Source organism: Coptis chinensis, chromosome 2 (assembly GCF_015680905.1).
Source record: "Coptis chinensis isolate HL-2020 chromosome 2, ASM1568090v1, whole genome shotgun sequence".
NCBI lineage: Eukaryota > Viridiplantae > Streptophyta > Magnoliopsida > Ranunculales > Ranunculaceae > Coptis > Coptis chinensis.
In genome coordinates this window covers 81573048-81597329 of record NC_141457.1, presented here as the reverse complement: position 1 = coordinate 81597329, position 24282 = coordinate 81573048, and the positions used below count along the sequence as shown (strand labels likewise).

Here is a 24282-nt window from a genome sequence, read left to right as displayed (position 1 = left end):
TTCCTCAGAGAATGGATATCCAGAGGAATAACAACTATGCACCTGACAATGGTCAAGTTGGTCCCACACATCTAATGAAGGTTTTGGTGGAAAAGATTTAAGATGACATACAATAAGACACAAGGGAGTCACCAAGTACCTTGTTGGTATGGTCAATACGCTCACTCATTTTATTTTTAATTATTAAAAGAAACTTTTATTCCTTAATCCCCTTCTAATTTTTATCCCCCGTGAAGGAGGAATCAAACCTAAGACCTTGGGCCTAACCTCCCAAGTCTTAAGCAATAGAACACTAGAAACCTTCTAGCTCTGTTGTTGCGAGCTAAACAATGTTGTTTAGTGATGAGTTATAGATGAGTTAAAGATGCTTTACTGAATTCAACATTATATTTGTGAGTGCAATTACGTTTCCAATGTTAGAGTCTAGAAGATTACGAGATCTTTACAACTTTTTTCTGCCGCAGAAATATATATAACGTATCTCATGGTGACATGCCTAAACATTTTATTCTATTCTTGAAGTTCTTATAGGTTTATATTATGTAATTGTCCCCTGTCAACACTATAGCCTTAGTTTTTAGAAGGATAGGGAGGAGCGACTACACTGAAATCCCCTATTGCAAGATAACAATTGGCATAGTGCACATAGTGCCTCAACTTAACAAAAAAGCTCAGTTTCCTGACTCGCGGTTGGGCTTATTATTGTATGAAGTTAGACATGTATTACTGTTTTAGTATGTAGAACTATTACCGAGATACCACTCATTTAGCTTATTATCATTTTTTTTTCTGGCGACTTAATGCCTACTAGCCATAGTACTAAGCTTGCATGCATTGCTAGAAGCATCTAACATATCATCCAACAATGGTGCCATGCATGCTATGACTTCTTTTTTACTAAATTCATTTTTACATTGTTTATATTACAACAAAAAATTCAGAAATGGCCATCTTTGAAAATTCCTAGGTTGATTCAGGTAATAATAATCCACTCGACACAAGTCACAAGGACCTTTTCATTGGTGATAAGTCGACTGATCTATTTATAAATAACAAGATTCCTGATGATTTAATTGTATTTTGAAAAAAACATTTGAAGGTTAGAAGGTTTTTGGATGGGATCAAGTGATCATCTGCTTCCTTTTTTAAAACAAGGGTCGATCAGATCGAGGAGATAGAGCCCTATATATTACAGTACAAGTATGCCTACTATGTTCTTTGGTTTTGATCATTCCTGGTGAAAACTTAGTTTAGTTTCATATAGTCAGAGACGATCTACCTTGATATAAGATTGTGGTTTTGAATGAATTACACCTAATTGATTGAGAATCATTATAGATGAAAGCTTTTGATCTTATCATTTATTATCATTTTGTTTAGGACTTTAGGTGGTTGACACTTGGCAATATTCAAAAGTTGTACATTATTATTTTCATAAATGTAGGAAACCAGTGACAATATATATATGACATTGTGAAAATATGATAAAGGTGAACTTTACTGAATCACTTTCGTGATTTTTTTGTCTTTGGAGTTATGATTTATGACTATTGATTTCCGCAGCAAAATATTGTATTATGTATGTTTGGATAATTTGATAAAATGTCAGTCAACCCAACGTAGATACTACATCTCATATTGTATGTGCTAAGTTATTCTTTATTTCAATTTTTTTATTTGTTTTTTGCCTCTTTATTGTGTTTGTTAGAACTTGGCTTTCCTAATGAATGACAATACTGGTAGAGTGTAAACCTTGACAAAATGAGTGGCAAGAAATGTTTCATGATTGGAGCAAAAGAGCTCAAGATTACCTGGAGCGACACTCCTCAATACTGGAAATGGATACCTTTACCCAACTCCAGGTCTCTTTATTTTCTTTCTGTGGCTCTTTCGATCTTTTTGAATATTTAGTTTTGATAACTTAAACAAATACTGTATTATAGGTTTGTTACCTTTTTCTGTTTCCGTTTCTACCTCTTTAAATATTTACGGTTAGGATAATACTCTGAGGTTTTGCGAAGGCTGGCTGAACTTATAAATGTGTGTTGGCTTCACATCAAAGTGGAGATAGATACTCAAATCCTTTCACCAACGACTACCTAGCTATGAGGCATACCTTGTAATCAAATTTTTTGATCAGGCATGTGGACTTGAAGACCCACCCGCAAAGGTCTCAGTCAAATTTCTTGGAGGAGGAGGTAGTGCGAATGGAGAACGTACGGTTTTCTTAGATCCTGAATGCAACTGCAGGCCACACATACGATATATGTACCACAACATCTTGGGCTGATACGCCGCAGGTTTGGTCACGTACTTACGCCAGCGTTGTCATCAGCCGCTCGATATGAGGGTCAGTTTCCAAACGAGTGGAGAGATGGGTGGATGGAGATAGAATTAGGAGACTTGATGGAGTGGAGTGGTTGAGATGAGCCTGCAGGAGGTGAAGGCTGGTCACTGGAAGGCTGGACTTATTGTTGAAGGTATTGAGGTCAGGCCTAAAGGGATTAGCACCTAAACAAGACTTGATCAATTAGTTATGTTTTTTTTGCTCTGTAACGGTTATTTAGCAAATTTTATACTTGTGTGAGCGCAATTGCATTGTTATCATGTATTCTTGATTTTGTTATATAAATAGATAAATAATTGAAAAATATTGAATGGGAAATATTTGTTCAACTCATTCTATTGCAAATCATATTCCTTATGATAAACTTTTATAAAGAACACATAACCATGAACACTCATAGATTCCACAAGAAAAATTGCATAGAACGTACTTTAAACGTGTAATTTCTAAAGTTAAAGATCCAACTCCTCAAGTCCTCAAAGTTGTAGTCGGCTAGTGGAGATGTGCTAGAAGCTTGAAAGAGGCTTTTGGCAAAGAAGTCACCTTTTCTGCAACTACTGCAAAGGTTATGGTACTATCTACTTTGGTTACGTAAATTGTAAGGAGAAAAATGAAAACATGGCGCACGGTGTATCACAACTTTGTTTTATCTTCGATTCAATATTTAGGTTCAGATAGCGGGGAAAAAATTATATATCAATATTCAAATTTCGGCATTGACAAAATGAAAATGTCGTGTGTTGATCTGCTTTCAGATTGATGGTATTAGAGTACTCTACGAGATATATACCGGTATTTGGACATCATTTTTCATTTTTGGTCCATTTAATGTGGATACGCTCATATGCACCCTATTTATGGAATCCCGTGTGGATATCGGTAATTAATGTGGCGATCTTGATTCTCTATATATAAAGAGGCATTTGAAACTCATCTCAACCAAAACAACAAAATAGAGGGAAAAGAGACACATAAATTTGATAATGCAAGAAGCGAATTTCTCTGTGGTGCCAGAAAGATGCATCTCACACATCATCTCCTTCCCATCTCCTCGGGATGCGTGTAGGTCGTCATTGGTTGCATGTTCATTAAAAATGTTGAAGAGTCTGATGTTATGTGGGAGAAATTTCTTCCATCTGATTACAAAGAAATTATCTCTAGGTCAGCTTCTCCTTCGGATTTGAACGGTTTTGAGTCGAAGAAAGATCGATATTTCCATCTCTATTATTATATCCTCAGTAAATAACCTGGCCTCTTAAATTCATATGGTTTTTTTCCTACTGCTTAATGCCCTTAAATAAAATTATCTAATTACTTTAAGAAGGACCACTTCGTCATTTCATCCTACTTAATTTATTGCTCCCGATGATACCTTTAAATATATATATTTTTTGTTAAGTAGGACTGTATTATATCACTGTAAATAAAAGTGTACATTGTATAGAAAAAAGTAGAGAACAAGTCTTCAACATTATTTGTTTAAGCCCTTAAATATACATTAAGGAGTTGGTAAGAAGTGATAAAACTTAAGCATGCTTATTTTCGACGTTAAGTTGCAAAAATAGTATCAACTATGGGTTGTAGCAACAAGCACTTAACATGATTAATGAGAAAATGAATGACATTTCTAGACCCGACTTGATCAAGGAGAAGTACTATATATTCAATTTCCACTCTTATCTATTCTTTTGTTTTTCCATGTGACACAATGTTGATTTTTGGTACCCGTGAAAAACTAATGTTTTGGACTGATATTGGTTTATTGAACCCCTCCCCAACGAGTGGTAACATTGGCAATGGAGGACAATCTTATGGTTTTTCTTTTGTATAAGTCATATATTAGACGAACTCTATAACTAGGGCAATGTTACTGCAATTACTTCGAATTGCTGGTCTAAGAATATATACTGCGAAATTGTGTTCGAAAATTAAAAGAAATTGGAAGCTATCAAATAATCTAATTACACTGTTTACAACTTTCCATAATTCAGTAATTAGTAGCTATTGTTTACAATTCTATTTTGTTGTTATATTGAGAATTGGATTTTCAACACCTTGTATGGGTTTCCGTATTTTCAAAAGTTTAAGAAGTCTTTGTTTTGAAGAGTTCAAGAATTAATAAGCCTCTTGGGTAGATATCAAATCTGTCAAGTAGTTGTACACTTGCTAACTCTTCGTGAATAATCTGCCTTGTGCTAATACTTGGTTACATATATGGATTTTTTTTTTTTATTGTTTGCATGCTTTTAGGTATGAATGTATGATATTTTGTTTGAGTTGCTTGTGAAATTGGAAAAGAGGCCTAAGGATCTTGAGTATATACCTGCAAGGATATGTGCTCAATTGATAATGTAGAGCATGAAAAGATCATTGGAGATGATGAAGATAGCTACAGTGAAGATAGCTCGAGAAGAGAATTGTAGGTAATCTCAGTAGTTACTTTTGGGTGACATTGATTTCAACTTACGTTGTAGTAATTTGTAAAGACACTGCGGATAGATTGGGGAAGGAGTCAGAAGAAAGTTTGAAAAGCTATGGAGAGTCTAAAGAAGGAATTTATGGTTTTTGGATTATATTTTGATATTTGTGATCTATCATTTTTACTGATATAATCTTAATCGAGTTTGATAGAAGGTATTTTTCTGCATTTTCTACCATCTATTTATATATTGTTTTCAGTGTCTAACAAAGATGTGTCACAGATGATGATATAGGTTTGAATTGATTCATTCCAGGAATCCTTATTCATGAGCTTCTTTGTTAATTCATAAATCTTAGGTTAGTAATTTGGTTTTATTAGAGGATGTTTTTTTTTTTTGTTTATTTGATTCTGTCATTGGTTACTAGGGGAGAAAAATTAGCATTATTACTTCACTGCTATTCATTCGTATGTTACTATGCATGACTGATGATCTTAAGGCAAAATTGCGTAGGATCTCAAGTACACCAACTTTGTACAATAACCGCGCATAGATATTGGAAGATGTATAAGCTTATTCAAGATGTAATAATGTTTCTAAAATATATTCAGGGCATCATACTAATTGTGGGATGTATGCCAATAATTGTTGTTAACATTCTCTTTATAACTTTTGGCTGTTGCATAAATCATGCATTTCGATTTATATATTGGATCTTGAAAAATGTTGTGCAGAATACAAGTTTTCAATCTTAGATAATGTCCCTAATTTTATTTTATTTTTGTTATGGGAGATAATGTCCCTAATACGCATCAATGTTTTTTTTTTTTTTTTTTTTTTTTTTTTTTTTTTTTTACATCAACGTGTACTTATTTTTAAGAGATGCATCAAATCAATATTTTCAATTGAACTCTGAGTCAGTGTGCTATCCTTTAGGTATACAATTGTCATATATGAGTTTCCAAATGCTTTGAACATGAAGTACGTGTTTATTTTTTATATTAAATATTGACCGCTTTAATGGCACGAAAAATGCTTCTAAAGGAAAAACTAACTAAATCACGTTGGATATAAGATAAATGCATGTATATATTATTCTTCCAATCAATACGTTTTCAATTACATTGTTGATTTGGCCACGTGCAAGCACGTGCACTTTTGCTAGTATATATAAAAGCTCGCACTTGACCTCTCTCCTCACCATATTGCTCTATTTTCCAAACCGGGCATTCTCATACACTCCTAAAAAAAAGAGGTGCTAATAATTAGTTAGACCCCCCTAGATTTATTACTTTCTCCTTAGTTTATTTTTTATTTTTAATCACCTCCCCCAACATGGTTAAAAGTGAAAGTTTTGCCAAAACTAATTAGTCTCTTAATAAGAAAATCGAAAATGCTAGCAAGACAGCCACTGTCACAAACTTATGTGACAGCCCACTTGCGTTTCGTCATGTTGCAATTGGATAATTGGGAACATGGGAGATCGGTTCTCACCTTCTACCCAATTAAAAAACATATAGTTGATAATAGGAGAGTGACTGGTATGGTTGTTTCATCTTCTCAATTCAAGAATAATCCATTGAAAGTCTCAATTGATAATTCCAAGCTTTGTCATCAAATTGGATTACTAGACTTGCAATTTTAGAAAAGAACAATTTTTTTTTCTGGGTTGATAAATGGATTTGTGTTTTTAATATTCTTTTACCTAAATCTTAATTTAGTTAAAATTTGGACAGCAATAACTTTTTGCCACTCATCAAACTATTATTTTTTTGTATTTTTAATCTTCTTTCACTTTAATTTTGATATTTTCACATTCAATTTCAAACAAAGTAGATGCTTGTTTTCGCAATCACTAACACATGCAGATAGGAATGAGATAGCCGGATGGAGCCATTGAGGAGATGGGGAGAAAAAGATGAAACAAAAATTTGCCCCTTTTTATTTTCTTTTTTCCATGCCCATCTTTTTAATTTGTAATTCGTAAACAAAGACTATCCATTTTGAAGGTACCCAGTTTCTTACTTGCAAACGTGGCAAAACACCAGTGGGTTGTCATGTATATTTATGATAGCAGCTGTCTCGCTAGCACTACTCTAAGAAAATCACCAAAAGCCCTCAACTCGAATAAACCTTATACATATTCTACGGAAAACCTAACTTTTAGCTTGCAGAGAAACACCCATCCTTCAGAGAAAGGTCAGAGACAACTGATTTCATTGTGGAAATTTCTTTGCAGCCTTGGAAAGCCTTCCGTCCCGATGGAGTTATTATTTTTTTTGACATACTTACTCCTCTTCCGGCATTTGGTGTGCCATTTGACATTGAAGAAGTGAGGGGTCCTGTTATTCAGTCTCCTATTCGTTCTGAAGAGGGATTGAAAGCATTGCATCCCATTGACTTAGACAAACTCCATTTCGTGGGGGAGTCCCTGCGAATATTGCACCAGGAGGTATACATTATTATTTTTTTTTCCCCATTTTGAAGAGAAGTTTTGTTCTCCTAGGAAGTTTAGTTTATGTATAACTTGGTCATAGCTCTTTCTTTTTGTGATAGTCGATTATTCCTTATTAGCATACTCTGATTCAACTTTACTATATGTAGGTCGGAGAACAAGCAGCGGTGCTGGGTTTTGTGCGAGCACCATGGACGATTGCAACATACATAGTGGAGGGGGGTACGACTCGCACATATACAACTATTAAGAGAATGTGCCATACTGCACCGCATGTATTGAAGGCTCTTCTCTCTCATCTGACGCAGGCAATAACTGAATATATAGTCTTTCAAGTGAATTCTGGGGCTCACTGCGTACAAATATTTGATTCATGAGGTGGATAGTTACCTCCTAATATGTGGGAGCAGTGGTCAAAACCTTATATTATAGAGGTAACCCAATGTTTCTTTCTTGCCTAATAAGGCCATACGAGCCTTCAAGCTCAAACTTTGACAGCATATGAAGATAGAGTAGTCATAAGTATGATACTGTAACTTGTAAGTTGTTACCTCTACGATCACCGTGAGATGTGTCCAATGAAGGTTTTTGTCTTATTTTTTGAAATAAGAAGTTGTGAATATGCATTGGATGCTTCTAGGTTTGTTTCATGAATCGGGTTTTCAACCAAACCCCTTTTCTTCATTTTCAATCTTTGGTACTCCTCTTTTTTGCGTACGCTTTCTAACCATTTCAAAAGGCAAGACTTGAACATAAAGGAGTCACCATATCACTCTATTTTCCAAACCGGGCATTCTCATAGACTCCTAAAAAAAAGAGATGCTAATAATTAGTTAGACCTCCCTAGATTTGTTACTTTCTCCTTAGTTTTAAAATTTTATATTTTTCTTTAATACTTTCCCTATATTTACGGATCATGATATGAATCTAGATCATTAAAAAAAAAAGACAGAATATATATTTTATTTTATGAATTAAAAAATTTATATTTATAAAGAACACAAAGTAAACCCCTTTTCTTCATTTTCAATCTTCGGTACTCCTCTTTTTTGCGCACGCTTTCCAGCCATTTCAAAAGGCAAGACTTGAACATAAAGGAATTGAACATAAACAGATGGGTGTTGAATATAAAGGAATTGAGTAGACACCTCGAGCATTCATCGATGTTTACTGGAGATGGGAATTGAACTTTGAGAGGAATGAAGTTACGGCAGGCGAAATTAGATTTGTAAGGAGGGTGAATTATATTGTTTGTTGTTGTTGTTTTTTGGAATTTGTGGTTTTAACTTGAGAATAATGACAGGGAAGTCTTACGAGTTACTCCTGTTTGCTTCTCAAGTACCGGATGCTACGGTGTTTCAATCTTTAGCGTCAGACACAAAAGTTGGTAAGTTGGGCATGTTATATCTTTACATATGGTTATGAATGTGTTTATTTGTATGTATACTCCATTGACTGAGGTAATATTATAGCGTTAGTGCGATATGGTATTGTGTCTTCGGACCTTGCTCGATCTCAATTTAATTTAGGTTATAATTAGAATTCTTTTCCTTTTCCTTACTCATGAAAGTAATTTAATTTTAGTTCAAGTCAGCTGATTGAATTTGATTTCTTTCCTTGCTCCTTACAAATGTTTTAATCACATCTATCTATCTATCTATCTTTATATATATAAAAGCTCGCACATGACATCTCTCCTCACCATATCACTCTATTTTCCAAACCGGCATTCTCATAGACTCCTAAAAAAAAGGAAGTGCTAATAATTAGAAACACCTCCCTAAATTTGCTTAATTCTCCCTAATCTATTCTTAATTTTCTATAACCTCCTCAAATCCCAATTTAATCACCAAATCAAAAGAAAATTAAGAAAAGAAAACGCACTGTGTGTCTTCTTCAACTCCTCTCTCGCTTCCATTTCACCCATTCTCCCTCATTCAATTTATCCAACTTCTGACTTTCTTCCTCCTCTATATATTTTTACTCTCTTTTTGGTTACAAATATGGTTTTATCAAATGATAAGCCCGTGAATAAGAAAAAAGAAAAAAGAAAGACTATCCTAATCTCCTTCCTCCATCTGAACAACAATTTCCTTTCTTCTCCTTTTGCCCTATATATATGAAAAACCAAACAAAATGGTTTTGAACGATCGGTTGAAAAAAAGAAAATAAATAATCGTGATTTCTCTCTAAAAATTGAAGCGCTCTCACGGATTTTTGAGAACTCCTAAAACATGCAAGGTATATTGATTCATGGATCACACCTTCAATGTTGAGAGACTTCGGTGTGAAATAAATATTTTTGTAAGTTAGATGGTATTTTTACATTTCTTATCTATCTCATCAATTGTTTTCTTCTTCATATTCAAACAGTGAATTATGATTAAAATTACTTAAATTATCTCACCATCATTTTATTACTTTGTGCTTTTTTTTCAGCTAAGAATCAAAGTTTTGTTTCGCCTGTTGTATTGCAGTCAAAAGGAGCTTCTATTTGAGGTTTTGTCAAATCGAAGAACACAAGAAAAAAATAAATGAATCGAGTATTGGAGTGTAAGATGCGTTATATTCCCTAATGTCTAATCGCGATCTTTTTGTTTTATGTGTGAATAAATGGTCTTAGGTGATGTTCACTAACAGAAAAGAAAGAAGTACGTGAACTCCTAGAAGCTTTGATCGTCAGCAACAGGGATGTCACCATCCCCAATTTTTCACAGGTATAATTATTTGTACATGGTACTAACCATTGACATTTGTTCTTTATTTGTACAGGGAAAAAAAAACAATTTAGGTAGTTTTGCTGACTTCCATTCTACTATGGTTATTTGCAGAGGATACATTTGCTATGGGGAGAGAATGACCAACTTTTTGACATTCAGTTGGCAAACAGCATGAAAGAGTAAGTCGTTTATTTTGCCAACAAATATGATGATGTTGATCAAACATCAGTACGCCTAGAAAATATTTCCCAGGAAATCGTACATTCTTACGACTATATTGTTATGGTAGGGTTTGGTCACACTTCTCAACAAAATACCCGAATTTGATGATCTACAGATATGGGTATAAAACAAGGGACATCATAGAAGAATGCTAAGAAGTAAGTTAGTTAGTTTTTTTTTTTTTTTTTTTTTTTTTTTTTTTAATTTTTCAACTTTGTGTTTGATTCGTCACTATTTCATTCGTTTTCTCTGTCGTCTCAGTCCTCTTTTTTGTAAATCCCGCTCGATTAAATGATTTAATTTTAGGTAGTAGGAGTACTCACATGTTTGTTCTGCTAATACAGTTCGTATATTCGGAATATGCACTATATTAAACTAAACACCACATCTTCTACTGCTGGAAGTTGAGTTTTAAGTTTTAACCAAATACCTTTGGCTCTTTGTGACTGTTGCAATTTTACGGGTTACCAACTAATTTTTTGATGTCCTGGTGCTGGGTCAATAAGAATTATCGTCCTCAATATTGTCATATAGGAGCTTTACTTTTTTCGTCCTTATAGGTTCCTTGTGGTACCATGCGGGATTCTTTTCTGGTTGATGGAGTTACCTTCAAGAAGACATTTTCCTATGCTGGATTTGAGTAGCATACCACAGCCAAAGAAGTTTTTAAACCCAAAGATGCTTTTGCTTAATATTGAACTAGAACTGAAATCAGAGAATGAAAATACAGATATAAGGTTTTGTATCAATAAATGGTCTTAGGTGATGTTCACTAACAGAAAAGAAAGGAGTGAACTCCTGGAAGCTTTGATCGTCAGCAACAGGGATGTCACCATGAAAGTTTGCTTCGACACCCATTCGAGTACTGAGAGTACCTCGACCTGTGTCATTGCCTCATTGTATAAGAGAGGAATACTTGCGAACATAGTTATGCTAGTGAATAGAACTAATGGCGAGAATGCTCTATGCCAAGTAAAACCTCAAACATCTTCGGAGAGAGTATCCTCCCTCATCAAAGAACACATGCCCGAGCAAAAAAAGTACTCAGTCCTCGGGGAACAACAATAACTTTCTTCCTGTATTTAAAGTAATGAAGCATAAAATATGATAGAACTAATATAGTAATTAAATTAAATTGAAGTAGAACTAATCGAAAAGATTGAAAAAATAAATTATAGTAACAGTGTCCAAGTGTCCAACTGTTTTCTACTTCTTCTCAAATTAGAAATTCACAAAATTCAATATTTGGTATAGAAAGGGTTTCCATAAATTTGGGAAAGGGGGCAATATAGCAGGTTGGAATTTCAAATGCCTAGCCTACTTTTACTTAACTAGGTAATTGGTTGAACAGACCAAAGATATTGTCCATGAGGTAATCTCTGTGGAGGAGAGTAACTAGCAAATATAACTTTCTCCTGCCTAATCTGCTTAACGGCAATACAAGTACATTAAAAATATCAAACTCCATACTCAATATAGTCGAAACAATTTGAAATTCCATCACTCAACATCAGAGAGGGAAAGTAAGTCGGGGAAAGGAGAATAATTGACAATATTCTGCACATGTTATACTCCTGAGCACAACATTCAGCTCAAGTAGGATAGCTTCAGAAACAAACTTACACCCTATATATAGCTCCTTATCCAACCTCACCTCCTGCATGAAAGCAATAGAGAGTACAAACTGATTATAAGCCAATACCAAAGAGAAGCTAACTTTTAATGAGAAGTATTATCCACAAAGTGGTATGCATACGAACGAGAAACAAACACTAATTAAAGGGAAAATGTTATACACTCCTAAAAAAACACCCATTCAGTATATTAGTTAGGACTCCCTAAATTAGCTTGCACCTTATCTCTCTCCTCATCTTATGTCTTTATTTTCCAAACCATGCATTCTCATAATCTCATAGACTCCTAAAAAAATCCTCATCTTATGTCTTTATTTTCCAAACCGTGCATTCTCATAATCTCATAGACTCCTAAAAAAAAAAGGCAACTCTATATATTAGTTAGACCTCCCTAAATTTGTTATTTTCTCCTCTCTTTATTATGTATTTATTTGGGCCTCCTCAAATATCAAAATATCCGGGCTTTCATACGAATCCTAATAAAACAAAATTTATAAAACCTACTAAACGAAAAACTCCACACTCAATCAAAGAATCGTGAAGTAGAAACCTTTGTCAGCTTTATATGATGCGGAAGCTAAACTGAAAAGATAATCCAAACTGCTTCTACGGGTTGATTCCTCCTCCAAATGGAACTCGGAAATCAGACTTACGGCGGAAGATGTCAGATATTATTCTTGCTCTTGGTCCAGATCCATGTGAGGATCTTCCTGAATCTGTTGATTCACATGTAGGTTTGACCAATTTAGGTGCGACATGCTATGCTAATAATATACTTCAGTGCCTTTACATGAACACATCATTCAGGCTAGGTGTTTTTTATGTTGAGCCTGATTTGTTGGATAGACATCGAAAGCTTTCTATCTAGAAAGAATATTTTGGATAATGAGAATGAAGCAAGCAGAGGTTGAAAGAAAAAGGAAGTTATGAATGAGGTTCTGACAGTGGAATGGTGGTTTGGTCTCCCGCCTACCCTACCCGGAATGAGAGTTGCCGACACTGACTCTTATAAGGGACTGGCCTATGCCTCTTTTCATCGGTCAGCCAGTGGGGCACCAATTCGCAGGGGAGATATGGGGCTCCTACATCCTTTTGAATTCTGGTTCGTATGTTTCTTAACAGTCTCCAACATACTGCAAATTGTATATAATGTCTGATGTGTGGTCGTGTGGAAATGAAATACTCAGGCTCTTTGATTTTTCAGAAGCAGTGGCGAAGAAAACTTTCAGAGTTATTCAGGTTCCCCATATCCTACTTTTCTGAATTTAGATTTATACTCAAACTTAGGAGTGGAAGATGGCTTACTTTCTACGGAACATGCTTTTGAAATGTTACAGGATACTCACAATTAATGTTCGCTCTGTATCTTTCCATCCTTTAGAGGAACATCTTTTAGCAGGTAGCTATCATATTTGGCGTAGTTTTGTTGATTTATTTATCTACTCTGTGGTGTTATATTATCTATAGTACGTAATTTGACTCTAGATGTATAAGTTAAGAAGGAGTATAGTTCTGTTTTGTAACTTTGATGCACATTGATGTTCGCTCATTGTCCATGGACGGAGTTATGCGAGTAAATTACATGAGTTTGAATCCCAAGTTATACATTTCTCTGTATAATATGCATCCAATATGTAACCAAGCTCCATCACAAAACATATGCATGATACCTATTTTAAATATATCATGATTACTCGATGTTGATGTTCCACATTTACGAGGAGCGGATCATCATATAGCACATTTATGCGATATAAATACTTTCCAATGTTACCTAACAGCAAATAACCCGGAGATAGGAGTAAATGGTGCAATCAATCAGTGCGTCATCTCATAAATTTTGTACTTAAGACTTAAGAGTCAGCATAAGTGGAACTGCATCAAGGTTCATTCCTCCAATCAAGTCAGCTAACTGGCATGTATATGGAATATAGGGAAGGTATTCATCTACAGGTGGTATGTGCATAATATCATCTACAGGTGGTATGTGCATAATATCATCTAAAGATGGTGCTATTCGAGTATGGGATGGATAAGCTTTACTTTCGATTATTATTAAGCTCTATTGTTAGGGCACATGGTTCAGCTGAGGTTACCAGTGCAAGTTTTACCAAAGACCAAAGGTATTATCGACTTTTCACTTGGTTGAGACTTGGAAGACATGTTATTTGCCCTTAATTGCCCTAGAGTCTATGAACTGCACCTTGACTTTGCTTAGATGCCTGTTGACATAAATCATAACTGTAATGGAAAGGTAGGAAATAGAAAATGATCCGCTATCTCTAGCACTATATATATATATATATATATATATATATATATATACTGACATATGCTGATCACAAGTCCCCTTTGAAGAGTATGCTTAACGGTACTGATAGCTGATAGTTAAAACGCACAATCAATAATGATTGGCAAAAATAATTAAACTGGTGCACATAGAATTCAAACCAAAACTTCTCCGTTAACAACAAAACTGAAAAAATCAACATTAACAGCACCGCTACCAACCGTTGGAGGAGTGAAGAAACCCCACTGTTTCAACTTTCTTAATGTCAATATATTTGTTTGTTTGAAGGACTTGCTATATGATTAGGTATTTTTTGGGAGGCCATTATTAGTTTATTTATTTTTTATTAATTGGATTTCGTTTGATCAATTTTCTTATCTCTGGATTGATTCTTATAAAAGGAATCCAAGTTTTAAGGGATGTGCACATGAGGGTTCTAAGAGAATGAGATCGAGGAAGACAAAAAGTAGACTGGGCTGAAGCAGTTAAGCACACTACTCATCATTTGTAGATAAAAGCTACTGGTGTGGATATTATTGAATTGAGGAAGAGATTTCTTCTTCCCCAAGTTTTGGAGTGAAGCTATATTTTTATTCTTATTGGCTCAGTTTCATTACAATATAAATGACTATGACTTATTGTTCAAACCTTATTGACTGAGTTTAAGTTGAATTCTCCAAGCTGACTTGCCTAAGGGGAATGAAATTTAAACTGAAAGTGAACATTTGCGTTGGCTGACATAGACACTGACATAGACACTAGAAGAGACAGATGGTGACTGTTCCTAACATCACTACAACAAAAAGTAGCAGCAATAGCGACCACAGGCCTCATGGGCACGCTATTTCAACCAGCAATAGTAGCGAACCTAACCTGCTCTCAATTAAAACAGTAGCTCACGTAACCTTCCCGCTATTTCAATTCTTTCCAAATAAAAAAAATAGTGTGCCGCAAGTGAAACCAAAAAATGAAATCACAAGCACAAATCACTCCCCGGGTTTCCAAACTCTTGAGACTAGAAAATCGAGAAAACCCATAAAAGCAAGTGTCGCTATTTTCTTTTTCCTCTTTTTCACTCTTTACTCCTCACATAAAATCGAGAAAACCCATTTCTATTTTGTCTCAAAAAAACAGGAAAGAGAAAACTCATTTCTCAGAAGCCAAGCGAAAACGAGGCGAGTGAAAATTAGGGATTTCAGATTTGATCATTACTAATTTCTTACATTTTTATGTAGATCAAATTGAATTTCGAGGCAGATCAATCTGTTTCTTCATTAAATTCGAGGAGATTTCGAGTTGTTTGTGTTGATTGATTTTCTGCTGTGTAGGTAATATACATATTTCATATTTATTTCATTTCATTATTGATTTCATTTGGTTATTGATTTCATTTTGTTATTTTGATACTAATATTGCTAGTTCAAACAAGAGTAGTGAGAGCATGTTTGAAACAGTTTAATTATATGCTTAGTATTGCATGGATTCATTGACATTGGTAGAATTGTTAGTTGTTTGAACTTTGAATTTTTGTTTGTTTGACTTTGAAAATTGAATAGAGAGAGAGAGTGTGTGATGTGAGAAGATGGACAAGGAGTGGATGTCATATGACAGGTAAAACAACACCTTGCGTCAGTACCTTCTCACTTCTTAAGTAGTTAGGTTGTTGATTCTTGTTTGTTACTTGTAGAAACACCAATGAGTATAAAGCTGGGGTTCAAGAGTTTATATTGTTCGCTAGGGGGAATGCTTTGAAAACTGGAGAAGACCTAGATAATATCTTATTCCCTTGCAAACAGTGTAAGAACCTAAGGCGTCAGAGTTGTGAAACTGTATGGGGTCACCTAATAATTAAAGAGATGGATATGACAATACACTACCAGATTCTCTATATTCGGTGAAAAGGTTACTAAATGAGTTTGATTTAGAGGAGAGGAAAATCCATGCTTGTGTGAATGATTGTGTTCTTTTTAGGGGTGATCTAGAGCTTGCAAATACATGTCCAAAATGTGATTCTTCTCGATGGAAAGTAGATGATAGGACTGATAAGGTTTATAAGAAAGTTCCGAAAAAGGTGTTGAGGTACTTTCCTATAATTCCAAGGTTTAAGAGGATGTTTGGGTCGGTTCAGAAGGCTGAACTTTTGAGGTGGCATTTTAATAATAAAAGTAAAGATGGCTACATGCGTCATCCGGTGGATTCCTTTGTGTGGGACAAAATCAATAAAAACTGGCCTTCTTTCTCAAATGATCCCCAAAATCTTAGACTTGCTTTGGCTGCTGATGGAATGAATCCTTACTGTGGTCTAAGTTCTAAGTATAGTATTTGGCCAGTAATGCTAGTGATATACAACTTACCACCGTGGTTATGCATGAAAAAGGAATACATGATGTTGGCATTATTAATACCAGGGGATAAGCATCCGAGGGATGAAATAGACGTGTACTTACAACCACTTATAGATGACTTGCTTGAGTTGTGGAATAAAGGGGTTCAAGTTTATGATGCATTCACCAAAAGCTTTTTTAGTTTGAAGGCAGTTTTGATGTGGACTATAAGTGATTTTCCAGCTCTTGGAAATTTAGCTGGATGTACAGTTAAGGGGAAAAAAGCATGTCATGTGTGTGCCAATGAAACCTACTCATGCTGGTTGCCTTTTAGTAAAAGGTTTGCATACATGGGCAGTAGGAAATTTCTTCCCAGTAAGCATCCTTATCGGCAGAAAAAGAGTTGGTTTAACGGGAAGAAAGAACTTGGAGAAAAGCCAAGTATATTGGCTTGCACTAAAGTTTTTGCAGAGGTTGAGAACATTCAAAATGATTTTGGGAAAGTCAGGATAGGAATGAAAATAAAGAAGAAGTGTGGGCACATGTGGAAGAAGAGATCAATTTTCTTCGACTTGCCATATTATGAGGTAATAACTATCTTCGATTTGTATATAGTCCATATGTTTTTTTTTCCTAAGTTTGTAATAGATTTTCATTTTGCAGTGTGATAAAATAGTTCTTCATTCTGTTTTTCAGCATCTAGTTTTGTTACACAACTTGGATGTGATGCATATGGAAAAAAACGTGTGTGAAAGCATTGTCGAGACATTATTGAATGTGAAAGAAAAATCTAAAGATGGACTTCATTCTCGCCAAGATTTACAAGTAATGGGAATTAGGTGTGCATTGCATCCAAAAGATAATGGTAAAAGAACCTTTCTTCTTACTGCACCTCATACTTTATCAAAGAAGGACAAAAATATCATGTTAAAGAGATTGACGGACTTAAAGTTGTCGGATGGTTATAGCTCAAACATTGGAAAAAGATGCGTTAAGATGGTGGAAGGCAAGATAATTGGTCTCAAGTCTCATGATTGCCATGTTCTAATGCAACAATTGTTGCCTATATCTTTGAGAGGGCTTCTTCCAAGAGGTCCAAGAGATGCAATATTTCGATTTTGTGCTTTTTTCAACAAGTTATGTCAAAGAGTCATACATAGAAAAGAGATGGAAGCCCTTGAGGATGAAGTTGTTGAAACTTTGTGCATGTTAGAAAGGTTCTTTCCTCCTTCCTTCTTTGATATAATGGTGCACTTGACTATTCACTTAGCACGGGAAGCACGAGTGGGTGGGCCAGTTCATCTTCGTTGGATGTTTGCATTTGAGAGGTAATTACTTGCCTTTACTCAGATCAATTTTGTCAAAATAATAAAAAAATTAACATTATAAGTTACATCTTACATATTTCTTTAGATACATGAAGATGCTTAAAGGTTACGTTAGGAATCCCGCACGTCCTGAAGGTTGCATAGCAGAAAATTATGTTGCAGATGAAGCTATGAGGTTTTGTAGTGAGCTGATAACCGTAAAAATAGTAAAATCCTAATATTAATGTTAACAACACTAATACGTAATCCTACTATTCTTACGTTTAAATCAATTCTTCTTACTCTCAAAACATAATCATGCAATATAATGAGTAAGGATTCGTCCACTCTTAACTCTCTAGACTTAAATCGAATTCAACTAATCAAACCCAAAAGGAACAATGGTGAGAATAATGATTTGATGTGAAATTTCTATACTACCATTCCCAACACAAGAACAATAATAACAATAAGACATAATTAAATTAAACTGAAATTAAAACTAATTTAGAATTTAGATTGTGAATAACTAATTATGAATTTATGACAACTAAATCTAAATAAGAATTTAAACAATAATCTAAATTGAAATGAAGAACTAATACTTTATTCTAAAAACTAAATATGATTCTAAACTAACTAATTGAATGAATGTAAAAAGACTAGATCTAGATCTATCTTTTTCTAACCCTAAATTCCATTAACATTAGCTTCCTAACCTAACTATCTCTAACAAAGAGGTAAGCTTTTGTTTTTATACTTTCAGATCCAAAAATCGTGCATGGGCTTGGAGCCATGTTTTGGGCCGGAAAATCGGGCCCAAAACCCAATTTCTTTAGTCCAAAATGGGCTCTTCAGCTGCGGTTGGCTTCGATAGATGTTTCGTCCACTTCTGCTCCTCTGATTGGGTCAAGGCTTGGACCATTGGAAAGCTCTTTCCGAGCCGGTCATTTTGACATAAGATACTCCCAATTTCGAGGTCTGAATCCAAAGATACGGCCTTCGGAAGTTCTGCAGACTTTGTGTGCTGTTTCTGCCCGTGTTGACTTTTCAGCTTTTGACCGGGCTTTACAAAGGCTTTGTCTCCTTGAATCTTGGCCTTTATTCACAGAACTCCTTAGCAACCGACCTTTGCTCCTTTATCTCACTAAAGTGGCACATTTCTGCACATAATAGACTTTGAAGCCTGAAATGCATAAAAACACGTAATTAGTATTAACTCTTAATTATTACTCACATAATTGGTCTAAAAGTATGATGGTTAAGGGGTTAAAACTACAGTTTTGGGCTCTTATCATGAGCATATGAAGAAAGTAGATGGAATGGATGTAAGAGAATCTCGACATGAAGAGTATAATGAAACGATACTTAAAGGACGCCCTACTTCTAAGGAGAGACCAGTTTCATTAACATACGAGATGCTTGAGAGTGCACATCGTTATGTGCTATTTAACATGGTTGTAGTGGAACCATATGTAAAGTATGTATAACTAAATCTTTTCTATTATTTAATTTTTAACATCAAACACGTGCATGATTGTTTTTTAATTGACCAGATTGCACTTAGATGAACTTAAGCATTTAGAGCCACGTCTCTCAAAGAATGAAAGCTTGTTGTGGGCAAGACATGTAGCAAGTTTTTCTAGTTGGCTGAGGCAAAAGGTCACAGATGAAGAGAAGAAAACCAAGATATCCAACTTATTGAAGTGGCTTGCTTATGGTCCTCGCAATCAAGCAATGTCATGCTCGTGTTATATCATCAAGGGACAACGCTTCCATACCAAAGAGGGAGAGAAATCTACTCAAGATAGCGGCATTTGCATCAATTCGAAAACATTGTGCCGATCTAGTTCAAAGGATACAAACCAAGTTTTTGAGACGGTTCCGTATTATGGTTATATAAAAGACATTATTTTGCTTGATTATCATACTTTTCGAATTCCTGTGTTTAATTGTTATTGGGCAAATGTTACCAGTGGTGTTAAAGTTGACGATGGGTTCACCTTGGTTAACCTTCACCAAGGACAAAGCCAACAGAAAGAGCCTTTCATACTAGCATCACAAGCTAACAAAGTCTTTTACTCTAGGGAAAGTGATTTATTTGCCTGGTATGTCCTATTGAAGGTTCCGCCGAAAGGTTTCATTGAGTTGGTGATGCATGAGAACATTGTTGACATTTTCCCACAAGCACAAGATGTTTCTATCTGTAACTGGAATGTCAATAATGATGATGATGAGACTTATGTGAGAAAGGATTGTGAAGGCGTATGGGTATAATAGTATATGCATGTAATTGGTGGTCGATTTAGTTTTGTTCAGAAATGTAATAGAATATTATGTCTCAACTTTTTGTTGGAATTTCTTATATGCTATTTTGTATTATTGACAAGTATGTTTGATGAATTTATATTTTGTTTGATGAACTTTGTGTCACTTTGTGTATGTATTATATATAGTAAAGGTTGTTGATTGAACTTTATATAATGACTTCTCTGCCCTGGTCACATATTAGACGTCATGGGTAAATCTCGGTTGTATCGCAATGAGGCTCATGGCAATGAGGAGGAAGAGAACAAGAAGAAAATGAAGAAAGGTAAGAATATTGATGATAGAGACCCTGAACCACTGTCAAGCAGGGGCAAAAAGCGTGAGAAGGTAAGTTTATGTGAGGGTACTTGTCAATGTGATATATAGTTTTGTTTTTGAAGATGGAATTAATTAATTACATTATATTGTGTGTGTCTTTTTGAAGGAGAGCTGATTTTAAGCAAATTCTTGCTGATAAAGGGGAGGAGATGTACATGAAGATGAAACAACGAGGTAAGGGTGTTGATAATGGGGAAAATCATGAAATACTTGCAGACATGAAGAGAAAGCTTGAAAAGGTAAGGTTATGTTCCGTACTTGTTAAATCTAATTTACTGAAATTGCTTTTGAAGATGAGGTTAATTCAATGTGTTGTTTGTGTTTTTTTTTTTCTATTGCAGAAAGGAGTAGCATGTCTTGGTTCTCATAGTATATTGTCACAACCCAATGAGGCAGAAGCAGAGGTAAGCATTTTTAATGTAAACCTGAATTAGGAAGAACATATTTGGTGATCTAAGTCTGACTTATATTTTATAGAGTTCAAAGAGTGCAAGTAAAAGAGTTAAGAAAGAGAGAGATGCAATTCTTGCTACACTGTTTGGACATTCAGACGGTGGTGTACACATTTCAAATCCTCGCAATGATGTCCTTACTTCAGGTATACATGCATCCTTATATCGATTTGTCCTCACTGTTGATTTCATGTTAAGTTTTTCATACTGCTTTGATGCAGACCAGAATATTAGACCAACTGAAAGAATTTCTAATCATCGATTAAATGATGAGACTCACCAAGGTGACTCTTTCAAAAGCGGGCTGAACCCATATATAAAAAGATTAACAAAGAATCCAACCAAAAGGGGGCTTATTGTATGCAATGTCATACCAACTGAAAAAAGCAAACGGTTGAATCCTCGCAATGATGTCTTTATTTCAGGTATACATGCATCCTTATATCGATTTGTCCTCACTATTGATTTCATGTTAAGTTTTTCATACTGTTTTGATGCAGACCAGAATATTAGACCAATTGAAAGAATTTCTAATCATCGATTAAATGATGAGACTCACCAAGGTGACTCTTTCGAAAGCGGGCTGAACCCATCTACAAAAGGATTAACAAAGAATTCAACTAAAAGGGGGCCTGCTGTATGCAATGTCATACCAACTGAAAAAAGCAAACGGTTGAAAGTCACATACAACGAAAGGGGTCAACCTATACATGAAGAGTCTAAGAAGCTTGTGTCTTTCTTGGGAGCTCAAGTATGGCTGATGGTTGATATAAATATTGACAATTGGAAGAAAGTTTCAAATGAAACGAAAGATTCATTGTGGACAGTAACAAAGGTATTGTTTAATGCAATATTGCTAAATTTTGTTTAATGTTACATGGTTATTATCAGTGCTTAAAATTTACTGTACTTTTTTTTATTTTGTTTTGTAGCAAAAGTTTGTCGTTCCTGAAAGTGCAAGACATATTACCATGAGAGAGTTGGGCTACTTGTGGAGATCGTCAAAGTCCAGATTCTCAAGGATAATAGCATCATGTGCAAATGAAGAGGAAAGAATGGAAAAAAGGCCTAAGAATATTAAGCTCGAATGGTGGAAAAGTTTTGTGAGAAAAAGGCTCTCCAAAGAATTTCAAGTATGTATAGTTTATTGTTCTTAATAGTTTTGTTCATAAGATTTTAAAACTTAAGAGGGAGTACTGTTTTTTTCCCTAGGTGATAAGTATGAAGTTCAAGAAGATGAGAGCAAAACAGAATCTTCCACACACATGTAGTCGAAAGGGATATGCTAGATTGGAGGCTGAAATGGTAAGATCATTCAATTATGATTATGTCATTTCTAAGAGAATAGTTAGCTTAACATGTCTAGTTCACTGTTTAACTTATTTAAAATTATATGTAGAAAGAAGAGAGTTCCAACCCATCCTCTGTATCGAGAGTTGATGTGTGGGAGAAAGCACATACTAAGAAGAATGGTGAACCCGCCAATGATGCAGTTGCTGCGAAAGTGGTAAAATAATACCGTGTAAATATACTTGAATTTTTCTATTGTTTCATTTATTTAGTTATTGATGGTAAGCCAAATATGGATGTTCAGGAAAAGATACAAGAATTTAGAGAAACCCAAGCGAGTCATCTTCCTTATCTCCAAGGCGATGCTATTTCTCAATTTGTTTGGACACGAAACGTCGTGGCGAGTGAGAGGATATGGGTTTGGTGTATGTCCATCGATGTTAGGACTTATTACTCAAAACAACAAAACAGTGGCCCAACTGCAAGAAGTAGTTTCTGTTTTAAACGAGAAGGTTGCTAGCATGGAAACTTTGAGCGGGGACATGCAACACCATATAATTGAAAAGAGGGAAATGCAAAACAAATGAAAAACATGCAACAAGTAATGACTCAGCTTATGCAAAGTCAAGCAAGTGTGTAAAAGTAGTTTGGTTCCAGTTATGTTTTCGGTTTTAGATATTTGTCACATTATTACTGATTTACAATTAAAAGCAGGGGCATTTCATCATTTGTCCATGCTAATAAATCTCCACCCCGTGTATACAACCTTCACCGATGTAGTTAAGTTTGATTTATATTTGAAACTAGTTTGATTGTCTACTTATACTGAACTTTTTGTGTATAATTGTATTTTTTTTTTCTTGCTCTTGTTTTATGATAGCCATCTTTTGAAGGTATTGAGTGCAAGTTGTTCGGGATGGATAAAGAGGATATAGTTCTTGAAGGAACATGGCTAACAGATGATCGAATGCAATCTGCAGGTGATGTCAAACTTGGGCGAGTGCTTGCAAGGTTTGGGTAACTAATGCGCTTGAACCTAGTGCAAAAGTTTGGAAACCATCCAATGGATTACGAATGATGGAGCAGGCTGTGACAAGATCGATAGCATGGCCCGATGATCATATTATTAAAATGGGTATGCTTTTTTTTTTTTGGACATGACAATGACGATGGCGATCATCATCACTGAACCGGCTCTTCTCACCCGAAATTATTTTGGTCATCCGAGACTTTGTGCGCTATAGGTTGTAGTTCTATAGGTTGTAGTTCTAAACAACAATGTTTTTGTTTGCTTTCAGTTGGGTTTTGTGGTTATTTTGTCCGACGAAAATTCTATTTTCATGGCCTGGTCACAAGCCATTGGACCTATGGATTCTCTTAGCCTTCTTTAGTGAATCATCAAATAATTGATGGCTACATTTTTATTCTTTAAGGAACATTGAATGTCTTGGGGTTGGAAAGAATCAGAACTAGGGTTTTAAATTTCAATGATAAAGTCCACGCACAGATGGATTTGGAGGCCTAAAAGGCTGAAACTGCTTGTCTTTTTCTGTTAATAACATGATTGATTTATTTTGCATTCATTTTGCTATATCTAATGCTATATCTGAATAAGGTTAGTACTCAAACTATTGAGATTGGATATTAAGTAAGAACTTTAGATTCGCACCCAAATCAAGGACATCAGTGGTGAAAGATCCCTTATATCAGTTGGTGATCCTCAAATTTTGCTCATGATGCTGACTATCAACTCTGAAGCGCATGAACAACTGAATTGAATGGCAGTTCTAAATGTTACTCAACTAGCTGAATGTGGGGGGTGGTTGTTGAGATATGTTTGATGCCGTCTATCTTACTAACCCTTCACGTATTTAACCTTTCGAGCAGAGTATGGGATTTGGGAACTCACTAAATTGCCCTTGTGTATCACGATCACGCCATCACGGCCAAAACAAAGTGTAGATAATTTTGATCGTCATTAAATTAGTGTAGATAATGGTTTGAGCTTGAATTTATATGGTTTAAGAATATGAAGCATATAACCAAGAGGACTTTCAATTAGTGCAATGGGTATTTGCTTAAGAGCTCTGTTTCTTGTTTGGAATGCAGGTTGACCAATTGTGGTGATATGTGCTAGAACTATAGGTTGACCTCTGTGGAGCTTGTTGCTTGATG

At 35.1% G+C, this 24282-nt stretch overlaps 2 protein-coding genes, 1 long non-coding RNA gene and 2 pseudogenes across 4 annotated transcripts; all 5 read left to right on the top strand.

Annotated features, from left to right (window-relative positions):
- The first annotated feature begins 11 nt into the window (after positions 1 to 11).
- On the top strand, positions 12 to 2658 carry LOC147518240 (F-box protein PP2-B10-like; annotated as a pseudogene).
- A 3502-nt stretch (positions 2659 to 6160) lies between these two features.
- LOC147518239 (uroporphyrinogen decarboxylase 1, chloroplastic pseudogene) lies at positions 6161 to 7852 on the top strand (annotated as a pseudogene). Its single transcript, XR_015213100.1, has 3 exons — positions 6161 to 6313; positions 6935 to 7219; positions 7372 to 7852. The product of XR_015213100.1 is annotated as a uroporphyrinogen decarboxylase 1, chloroplastic pseudogene (transcript).
- Positions 7853 to 12266: 4414 nt separating this feature from the next.
- Positions 12267 to 13208, top strand: LOC147518238 (uncharacterized). The gene is made up of 3 exons (XR_015214023.1): positions 12267 to 12900; positions 12986 to 13037; positions 13136 to 13208. It is a non-coding gene; the product is annotated as an uncharacterized LOC147518238 (long non-coding RNA).
- A 597-nt stretch (positions 13209 to 13805) lies between these two features.
- Positions 13806 to 19996, top strand: LOC147518237 (uncharacterized). Its single transcript, XM_086593864.1, has 5 exons — positions 13806 to 13921; positions 16060 to 16999; positions 17109 to 17740; positions 17826 to 17915; positions 19276 to 19996. Exons 1-5 carry the CDS (start codon positions 13806 to 13808, stop codon positions 19994 to 19996), a joined length of 2499 nt encoding a protein of 832 aa, XP_086449990.1.
- Positions 13994 to 22627, top strand: LOC147518236 (uncharacterized). Its single transcript, XM_086593863.1, has 12 exons — positions 13994 to 14572; positions 15324 to 15416; positions 20232 to 20374; positions 20472 to 20604; positions 20707 to 20769; positions 20843 to 20963; positions 21039 to 21242; positions 21318 to 21652; positions 21750 to 21950; positions 22030 to 22122; positions 22217 to 22324; positions 22412 to 22627. Exons 3-12 carry the CDS (start codon positions 20325 to 20327, stop codon positions 22625 to 22627), a joined length of 1524 nt encoding a protein of 507 aa, XP_086449989.1. The 5' UTR covers positions 13994 to 14572; positions 15324 to 15416; positions 20232 to 20324.
- The last annotated feature ends 1655 nt before the right edge of the window (positions 22628 to 24282 follow it).

Excerpts from the sequence above, each read along its gene's own strand:
- LOC147518237 (XM_086593864.1), top strand. The coding sequence starts at position 13,806 with ATGGTGCTATTCGAGTATGGGATGGATAAGCTTTACTTTCGATTATTA. Across the intron at positions 17,000-17,108 it reads TCGACTTGCCATATTATGAG|CATCTAGTTTTGTTACACAA; the intron begins GTAATAACTATC and ends TCTGTTTTTCAG. Across the intron at positions 17,741-17,825 it reads TGGATGTTTGCATTTGAGAG|ATACATGAAGATGCTTAAAG; the intron begins GTAATTACTTGC and ends ATATTTCTTTAG.
- LOC147518236 (XM_086593863.1), top strand. The coding sequence starts at position 20,325 with ATGATAGAGACCCTGAACCACTGTCAAGCAGGGGCAAAAAGCGTGAGA. Across the intron at positions 20,375-20,471 it reads GGGGCAAAAAGCGTGAGAAG|GAGAGCTGATTTTAAGCAAA; the intron begins GTAAGTTTATGT and ends GTCTTTTTGAAG. Across the intron at positions 21,243-21,317 it reads CAATGATGTCTTTATTTCAG|ACCAGAATATTAGACCAATT; the intron begins GTATACATGCAT and ends GTTTTGATGCAG.